At 42.6% G+C, this 10000-nt stretch overlaps 1 protein-coding gene across 2 annotated transcripts in view; it reads right to left on the bottom strand.

The window, feature by feature from the left end:
• sema5ba (sema domain, seven thrombospondin repeats (type 1 and type 1-like), transmembrane domain (TM) and short cytoplasmic domain, (semaphorin) 5Ba) overlaps positions 1-10000 on the bottom strand; it is a 210053-nt gene that overhangs the window by 48032 nt on the left and 152021 nt on the right. For both annotated transcript variants that reach the window (XM_084084310.1, XM_084084311.1), the window contains exons 10-12: positions 8930-9065; positions 4745-4952; positions 3400-3607 (exon numbers count right to left, since the gene is read on the bottom strand). In XM_084084310.1, coding sequence (XP_083940436.1) covers positions 3400-3607; positions 4745-4952; positions 8930-9065 — 552 coding nt within the window. The remainder of the gene's footprint in view (positions 1-3399; positions 3608-4744; positions 4953-8929; positions 9066-10000) is intronic.

Genomic DNA, 10000 nt, shown 5'->3' with positions numbered 1-10000 from the left:
ACACCGGGCACAATGAGGAGGAGTGTATTCAGATATAAAAAGAAGCGCGCCAGGTGGGTCTCTCGCTCCTATCGTACGAGCGGCAGGCTCCCAGGGAGAGCAAGACAAATGAGAAAGTCTTTAGTTACAGTGAAAACAATTGCATTTTTTTTGCGACGCACTCCGGAACACAATGCTATCACGGGCAAGAAAATAGTTCAATACTGCTTTGTGTGTGTGTGTGTGTGTGTGTGTGTGTGTGTGTGTGTGTGTGTGTGTGTGTGTGTGCGTGCGCGCGTGCGTGCGTTGTTCTCCTCTTTGCACATTAGTGGGTCTGTGTGTCATTTCCTGAATGTTAATTGTAAAATCCGGATAGTTAACTTAACACTGGGGGTGTTAAAATGAACCCGTTCTTACACAGTGTTCAATTAACCCTAGGGATTTAACAGTGGGAATGCAGGTGTGTCCTAAGGCCAGTCCACACCAAAGCAACTCCTTGCAACAAAACTGTAAGAGCCATAAGGTCATGATGACCTGATTTTGCTCTGATCTTAATTGTGCCAAGTTATTGCAGCCGGTGTGTAATGTCTTGATGATTATGTGCAGCAGTGTATAGTTAATTTAATGTTTGTGACTGGTGCTCTTTTTGTCTGATGCTTAAAGGACAACTTTGGTTTTTTACAACCAGGGTTTATATTTTAGCTTGTAATTAAAGTAAATAAATGATGAGTGTAATTTTTTTTTCATTTACTGCTTTCTATAGTTTTAGCATTTTTTGCGATATTTTTTACAGTGGGCGGGGGCATTCTGTCCGGTGGCTAAATATGCCTTTTTTACACAATAAAAAAGGTCCGGCTGTCTGAGATGGCCAGATGTGAGTTATTGGGGGCTAGAAGAGCTACTGTAAATAATAATAAAGAAAACGCCGGGTTATTGTGTTAAAAAAATACATATTTAGCCACCGGACAGAATGCCCCCGCCCACTGTGAAAACACTGTAAAAAAGATTGTGAAAATTGCTAAAACTATAGAAAGCAGTAAATTTAAAATTTTTAACACTCATCTTTTATTTACTTTAATTACAATCTAAAACATAAACATTGGTTGTAAAAAAACAAAGTTGTCCTTTAAAGTCTTTTGTGCTGTTCTGTTTAAGTCGTGCAGTGATGTGGACTGGACAGTTGCAGACTGGTGCCATTTGGGGATAATGGTTGCAAGGAGTTGCATATACCACACTCATGATTCATTTACAGTCCGTTGTGCAGCGTCGGACTATAAACACTGTACATTGTACCACACATACAGTACAGTGTCGCACCCAGTGGTGGAAAAAAGTCACTCAAATGTTTTACTTAAGTAAAAGTACCAATACTGCAATTTAGAAGTACTCTGTTACAAGTAACGGTCTGGAATAAAAAAAATCGCTTAAGTAAAAGTACATAAGCATTGGTATCAAAATGTACTTAAAGTACCAAAAGTAAAAGTACTCACATGTTTGAAAATAGCAGATCTACAACCTATGTATAAAACTAGAGGCGTGGTGCTTTGTGTTCATTGGTCTCTATAATATATAAAGCCACAATAGGAGATGTTCCCAATGGAGCTATGCCCAAATATGGAGTGTGTTGTCTGACCTCACTTCCTGTCCAGGGGGGTTTGTATATATAGATAGGGGTGGCTTCAGCGGGGGACAGGAAGTACTGACTTTTCTCAATTGTATATATAGATAGGGATAAAGTGGTAAATGTATGTTTTTATAATATAATAATCTGCAAAGTAACTAGTAACTAAAGTTTTCAAATAATTGAAGTGGAGTAAAAGTACAATATTTGCCTCTGAGATGTAGTGTAGAAGTAGAAGTATAGAAAATCGGAAATACTCCAGTAAAGTACCTCAAAATTGTACTTAAGTAGGCTACAGTAGCCTACTTCAGTAAATGTGTCTTTTAGACCCGTCGTTATTTCATGAGCACGGACCGCCTCTCTCTCTGTCGGATGGCGGGGTGAGTCAGCCGGCGAGGTGGGCGTGTGCGGCGTATGAGCGGATGGATTATTAAGGACAGCGCTTCCTCCGGCGTGCCCTTGACAGCCCGTTGCTCTCATTGTTCCACCCGACTGTGTTTTAAATAGGCCCGGGCTGTCTTCAGCTAATGCGCCTTCACTCCCTCTGTCTCCCTGTTTCAGAAGCACATCGCACACCCACTCCTTTTAGTTTAGAGCACCGCATGTGCTCACTTCCTTTCGTAAGAGCGCTCTGCTTGCGTGTGTGCGCGCACACACACACACGCATGTGTTGCGCATATACACGTGCGTGCGGTTGTTGAGAGAGCGGGAGCTATAGGAGAAAGAGCCGGTACTGTAGCTGACTCATCATGCAGTGCGCATATAGAGAACTCTCTACCCACACACACGCACACGCGCGCACGCGCACACAAACACGGGCGCACACACTTTCAATGCACAGCTCACAAAGCTGACGGCGCATCAAGCCATTTGTATGCTAAAATGAGGTTGACTTTGAAGCTACGGTGCCGGGGCCGAGGCAGCTGATTGAAACCATTGATGAGATGCAGGAGGTTGGACAAACAGCCGGAGAGAGAGCTATTCTAGCCTCCTTCACCCCAGAGACCGAGAGATTTTCACATGAATAACACCGAACCAAGTCAGAGTACGGCTCAGCAAAAGCACTCTCTCTCTCCCTCTCTCTATAGATTCTCTCCCAAAGCATTCGCTCTCTCTTTCTGACTTCGTTTTTTTATCTATCTCCCTCCTCCTCCTCCTCCTCTCTCTATTGCTCTCCCTGTTTGTATCTTATCTCTCTCTCTCGCTCTCGCTCTCCTTTCACTGTATCTCTAGAAACTTCTCTAACTCGGTGCGAGGGCAAACGCACGCGCACTTCCTGGTTATGTTCTGTATGGCGTACGGACACGGAACAACAGCAGGGGCCGTGCGTATTTTCGCATTATGCAAAAGGTTCATTACAGAAAACAGCACGACAAATTAATTTTCCTTTGGCTTGCAGATACTGTACAGGCCTGCTTGTTTTGTCTGGCTCCATCACGACTTTAACGATTATAGGCAAGGCCTTCCAGACCTATTAATCGCGGTCTGCGACAGTTCATTACTTTAAATGGAAGACCAACCAGGTTCAGAAAATATGTATATGATATACTGTACTCTATATATAGCAGTATATATATTGCCAATGCCAAAAGCCATAAAAACAACAATAGCAAATGAATAGTTTATACTGCATGGCTATCACTTTTCCCCCAAAAAACAGCGGCAGCTGTCCCCCATACAAGCCATTCGTCACTTTTCTTAGTTGGAGGGACTTTGAAAGTTTGCCCAGCCGAGCAGTGAAGGGAGAACATTGAGTTAGATACAGTACACTGTTACAGGGCATTCATCCAAGCACTCACAGCTCGGTCCTGTAGTTGGAGCACCGCTCCAGGGGGATCTTTAGCACTCGGTTGTTGAGCCCCACGAACAGCGACCTATCACTGTGCAGGATCTGCAGGCTCAGGATGGGCTCTCGGACGCCAGACGGGAACAGCTCCATCTCTTCCAGGTAACAGCCCTGCAGGCTCTTGTTGGTGGTGGCCAGCGCCTTCAAGATGGTGCCGTATTCTGGTGTGAACGAGACATGGTGGGAAAATGAGCGTGAGGGGAGAAGACACAATTATCAAAGATGTGTACACAGTCCCATCATGTGATTCATTGCTATACAGAGGCATGAATAGCTGGGTGTTGACAAAAAAAAATACTTGCTATCATTATTGTGATGGAAATCCTGTCTGTACTGCGAGATCATTTAACCACATAAACCCTAGCATCCCTATTCCAGGCATGTCATAATACTGTAGGTGAACATTCGTTGATAATAGCCGATGTACACGCTCACAATGCATCGCGTCGAGATGTCTTGCGACGCGTCGCGACATGCTGCGACACGTTGTGAGCTTGTAGGTCAGCTATCTTTGGTGTAGAGGGAAAAAAAGAGGGGGCCTGGTATGGACCCCTGGGCGACCCCAGTCAAGGAAGTATATAGAGTTGAAGTGGTTAAAGTCAGTGAGGTTCTTAAGTGACATTTTGGTTTACGTAAGGAAGAAAAACCCCCATCAAAATTCATGGCATTGTTTGCTATCTATTATGAAAACAATTTGAAACAAGACAGCATCCTTGTAAAACACCAAATTAAATTCCATGAAATACAGACGCACATAATGACAAGACATTGTTTACAAAGTGCCGTACAACGTCGAAGCCATTCAGAATGCTGCTCGGGGCACAGCCATGGGCTCTATGCACAGCAGCCATATTGGACACAAATTGGGCCCCTTCCTTGCTTCCTTCACAGGTGTTACCAATGATACTAATGAAGGGCTCTGTTCCATTTAGTGTTTCTCAAACGTTTTAATTTCAAGGACCCCCATAACTCTGAGAGTGTACAAATGGAACCAAATGGACCCGGGAGGGTCCATTTGGTTCCATTTGTACACTCTCAGAGTTACACCCCCTCAAGGAACCATGAGGGTCCCTGGACCACACTTTGAGACCCACTAGTGTTTCTAGTGAGCCAACATGCACAATATCGGCACCCTGACTCTGTTTGACCAGAATGGAACAGAGCCTTCATTAGTATCATTGGTAACACCTGTGAAGGAAGTAAGAAGAGGCCCAATTTCTCTCCAAAAATGGCTGCTGTGCATAAAGCCTATACCAAAAACTTTACGAGTGAGTAGGCTTGTCTTGCTCTTTACTGACCGGTGCCGATGTACATGACATGGTAGAGGGTGTCCATGCCCTGGACGATGTCCACCACCAGGTTGGAGAAGCGCACGTCGTCCTGCATCACCAGGGGGTCCACGGACACCGGCTGCACCACGTCGTTCATCAGGTAGAGGCGCTGCGCGTCCTGGAGGCTCCGTTCCGTCAGCCCGTCGTTGGGGCCCTCGTCTTCTATGGTGCCGCACTGTTGTTGACGGAGAGAGAGAGAGAGAGAGAGAGAGAGAGAGAGAGAGAGAGAGAGAGAGAGAGAGAGAGAGATGGGAGAGGTTGAGTGAGGAAGGACCAAGGGGGCCAGCCTGAGATTTATACATTGACGCCAATACGGAAGATATATATGAATGGGCTGTAGTTTCACTGCTTTACCCCTGCTGGTGTCAGAAAGAATTTATCTCAATGAAAGCGGATGGGTTTTAACTTTTTGACAAACTTTAGACTAGATTTTCTTACCTTAATAAAGATTGTCATAAATACTATGCTTCCAGTCGGTAGTTTAAAGGTGTAGTGAAATGAAAAATGTTTTTCACACTTTTAGAGCATATCCGTGGTCATCATATGGGCATACCTAACAATAGATGCCCAAAATAAAAAAATAAAAAACATTTTTGTGTATTTTTATATCTAAAGTCCCTAAAAAGCCAATCTTAATTACTTCCTGTAAACGAAAACGTGCTGCGTGATGACATAACGCAGCTTTCATGAATATAAATGAATCTTGATTACATGTGCACCTGTTTGATTCCCATAGCTGCACGTTCTTCAAACACAGCTGATTTTAATTACAGAGCTACTCCGTTTTGAATCTCATTGAAAATGACATCCAGACGGTGTATTACTCATTTTAGACTTAATCTGCACACTAAAATATGTATCTGAAAACATTATAGGTTAGAAATAAGCCAGGTAGTAGCAAACGTGCTTCACTGGTCGTCTCTCTCACTTGTAAACAAACACTAGCCGTGTTGCGCACGGCTGAAGTGATTGAGATTCCAACGTCCCATAGCCTGAAGGGATGGGACCTTCTGATTGTTTTAGAAATAAAATGAGCGAAAATGTCACTGCACTGCATCTTTAAAGTCTTCTTTCAATCATCATGATATGCGTTTTAGTAAACTATGGTCCCATTTATTTTGAAATTGACGATAAAGTAGGTTATTCTCTAGGAGGGGCGGGATGATTTGATTGACAAGCTACACAACCAATAGCATTCATTCCCCGCCCCCGCTCTTGATTGACAAGCTACCCAACCAATAGCATTAATTTCCGGGTTGCAAAGGATATATATTTTCGGTCTGTAGAAACCAATGGCATGACGCTGTCCATTCTTTTTATACAGTCTATGGGAAGGACAGGGCAAACGAAAGCGTGAGTGTGGAATGAGACACGTAAGGAAGACAGGAAGGAAGGAAGGAAGGAAGAAATGAAGGAAGTGGGGGCATGACAGCAACGTGGAAAAAATAAAGAATATCTCTGTCTGTGCATGTTACAAACTACACAACCGCAAAAAAGGAATGCTCACTTTCCCCAGTCATTGCCGCATTGATTAAATCAATAAAGCATTTCTGGTGAGGTCGTTTCATTTCTATCGCTCGGTAATAGCGGGTCTCTCTCTGCCCAGCCAACCATTTCTGATGCAACATCAACATCCGTCAAGCCTCAATGATGCCCCAGCATGACATGGAATGACACAGCATATAGTTGTAGGAGCTGTGATTTGCAGCCTTGTCACTTATTCAGTAGAAATAACCCAGTGAGGCCTGATGAGGTTCCGATTCTGCAAAATGTTTTCTGAAAAACGTATGTTTCTATATCAGTGGTTTTCAAACCTTTTCATGTCAAGGACCCCCAAAATGATATGAATTTGGTCGCGGACCCCCATATCAAAATGTTTTGTTCCAGGGACCCCCATGAAGAAAATATTTGAGTTAATGTTTGCTTTAAAAGAATATATATATATTCAAAGATTTGCACACATTTTCACAATTTTTCAAAAATAGCAGAGCTTGTATATCTGCTATTTTTGAATAGCCAAAGTGTAAAATAATGCTTTTTTAGCTCAAATGAAAAAGTGACACAGATGCGTTCCAGGTCTTAATGGGATAAGAGCCAAGGCTGCAACGAGGAAGAAAATTACCTCTTTTTTTTCAAGATACTGTTTTGGCAGTTTTTTTGCTTTATTGGATAGTAGAGAGTGCAGAGAGACTGAGGTCACTGAGGGAGGGAGCGGTGTTGTGCAAGTTCACATTTTACAATTTCATTTTTGGGTCTACGGTAAAGTTCACAGTCCCAGAAAATTAACTAGTTAGCGTTCATTTTCTTCCAGAGATTTCTTTTTAGAAGCTGCCCTGAGCTGTTATTTTTTTCAATAGAACCTCCTCCAACCCATCCATCCCCAGCCCCCCCAATCATCCACTACATTAGATACTGTATACTACTATAGAATCACACATAATGATTGCTTTTAAAAGTTAACCACTTAAACCCCGCCATCCATATTCTGGGAGGGGGGGGTGGGGGGTGGGGGGGCATTAGCCAAAAATAACAGATCTACAATGCATGTGATGCGTTGTGAGCTTGTAGATCGACTATTTTTTTGAGAGATTTGCTGTGGCAGAAATAATAGTAGTCCAAGGTCAGAGCCAACTCAGGTTTGCTGTGGTTTAGGTGGTTAATAAAAAAACAAAGTGAGCAGGCCTGCATGTTTTATCACTTAAACCAGGGGTCTTCAAAGTTTTTCAGGCCAAGGACCCCCTAGCTGAGAGAGAGATGAAGCAGAACCCCCCCCCCCCACACACACACACACACACACACACACACACACACACACACACACACACACACACACACACACACACACACACACACACACACACACACATATTGTATAAAAGTGTGTTGCAGATTAAACTATTTCATAGATAGCTGGATTCATGTTACTGTGTATTTTCAGATAGTTAACCTTTAAACCCTCAATATTTAGTGAACTTGACTGTTGGCTCTGTACTTGGTCTGCTCTTTTTCCCTCTACACCGACTCTCCTAAAATAGCAGATCTAGAAGCTCACAACGCCATTGTGAGCGTTGTGAGCTTGTAGATCTGCTATTTTAGGCTAATGTTCCCCACCACACAAAGATTCCCACAGATAGAGCTTATAGATGGGCTATTTTCACATACTTTCTTATATTATTTGACAATTTGGCCAATGTTTTTATAGTATAGTTTGTTGATTTGTTGATAACTTTTCTTTTCATTTAAATGTTGTATTTATTTTGAGGTATTAAAAAGGTCTTAAAAGTCCTGAAATTGTCACTTTACTGTCATCTGGAGTGGACCCCCCACCCATCATGTGGGGACCCCCCTTGGGGTCCCGACCCACAGGTTGAGAACCACTGGTTTAGAGCAAAGAGCTGCAGTGCAAAATCACATGACCTCAAGTACAGGTCCATCTCAAACTAGAAAGATGCGTCTCGTTTCATGACAAGTACATTCTTCCCAGGGATGCGAGGACGTTCTTTGCTTTCTTGGTATTGAGAAACTGTCACAATATCTCTTCATTTACCAACTTGCATCAGTTCAACATCCAGTCGATTTCATTGCAGCTCGTCTGAATAAAAGTATAACAGGCTGAAACTGAAAGCTAGTTGGTCAGCTCATATCAATAGTCATCATCATAGGTGACATTTGCTGGGTTTCATTTCACCTGAAACAGGCGTTGTTGTGTTTTCTTTTTCTCTCTTTTTGACCTATTTCGCTGTCCATGGTGCTGAAGCAGACCAGGGGGAATCTACAGTAACTTAAAACGTGGCACTTGTTTAACATCAATTGTGATTGTTTTTCTTTCTCACAACATAATGTTTTTTTGCATCCCTCTCTGCAATCTCCATTCACAAAGTAAGATAGTTTGAGAGGAAAAATAACTGGAATAAAGGCAGCTGTGTGTCATTTTAAGATTTATTTGGGCTATACAAAAATAGCAGATTTACAAGCTCATAGCACAATCGTGAACATTTTGTTTTTTTTATATTTTATATATATTTTATATATTCATTATATTTTCTATGTTAAAAAAAAAAAGGATTTAGAAAACATTTTTAAAATCAGCCTCAGGTCTTAATGGGTTAAGCATGAACCAGGTTTCTTGGAGTTATAGTTTCGTAAACTCACCTGAAAGTTGTGGATGGGGTTGGGCGTGGGGAGCCAGGTGGAGCGAGGGTTCTCCTGGGAGCGGAACGGTCCGTTGAATGCCTGAGAGATGGCACTCAGGTTGAACGCACACACCGCCGACGCCGCTATGCTGTTCCTTTACCGACAGAGTGAAATATAGGGAAGGAGGGAAAGGTCAAGGGAGGAATAGAGAGAGAGGGGAAAATGAGAAAGTATGGAGAGAAATGACGAGAGAGGAGAAAGAAGATAGTGTTATTCTTTTTTTTTTACTGCAGTGCTAGTCAAAATATATTGATATGTCGCCAGTAACCGTGCAGCCATATCAGAAATCACCAATATCTGGACGCTGCTATAAAACGAATCCTCAATATGTTGCATACCGCTTTATGGAAATCCTGTCTTTTATTCCTGGGCTAAAAGCTCTACTTCAGCTTTGCTTTAGGCTGGCGGCTAGGCTATGATATCAGCGGCGCGCAGAAAATGTACAGCATTAACGCATTAAGACCTGGATCTGTGTCATTTTTTGATTTGAGCTAAAAAGCATTATTTTTACACTTTGGGCTATTCAAAAATAGCAGATATACAAGCTCATAGCGCGGCACCGAGTGCCGCGCTACGAGCTTGTAGATCTGCTATTTTTGAAAAATCGTGAAAATGTGTGCAAATCTTTGAATATATACATTTTTAAAGCGAACATTTTTAACTCAAATCTTTGCTTTTGGGGGGTCCCTAGAAAAAGATATTTTGATGGGGGTCTGCGGCCAAATACATAGAATTTTGGGGGTCCTTGACATGAAAAAGTTTGAGCACCACTGATATAGAGACATACGTTTTTCAGAAAACTGTTGAGATTTAGGAGACATGTAGAATCGGCTTCAGGTCCCAATGGGTTAAGCTGTGGGATATACCAGGTAGATTACCATAGATTATGTTGGGTTGTTCAATTCCAGTACACACACACACGCACACACGCGCACAGTCGCGCACTTACGTATGCACGCGCACACACACACACACACACACACACACACACACACACACACACACACACACACACACACACACACACAC

Source organism: Gymnoscopelus microlampas (assembly GCF_963454915.1).
Source record: "Gymnoscopelus microlampas genome assembly, chromosome: 17".
Classification (NCBI taxonomy): domain Eukaryota; kingdom Metazoa; phylum Chordata; class Actinopteri; order Myctophiformes; family Myctophidae; genus Gymnoscopelus; species Gymnoscopelus microlampas.
Note: the sequence above shows the minus strand (reverse complement) of the source record. Positions and strands in the feature narration are given on the sequence as shown.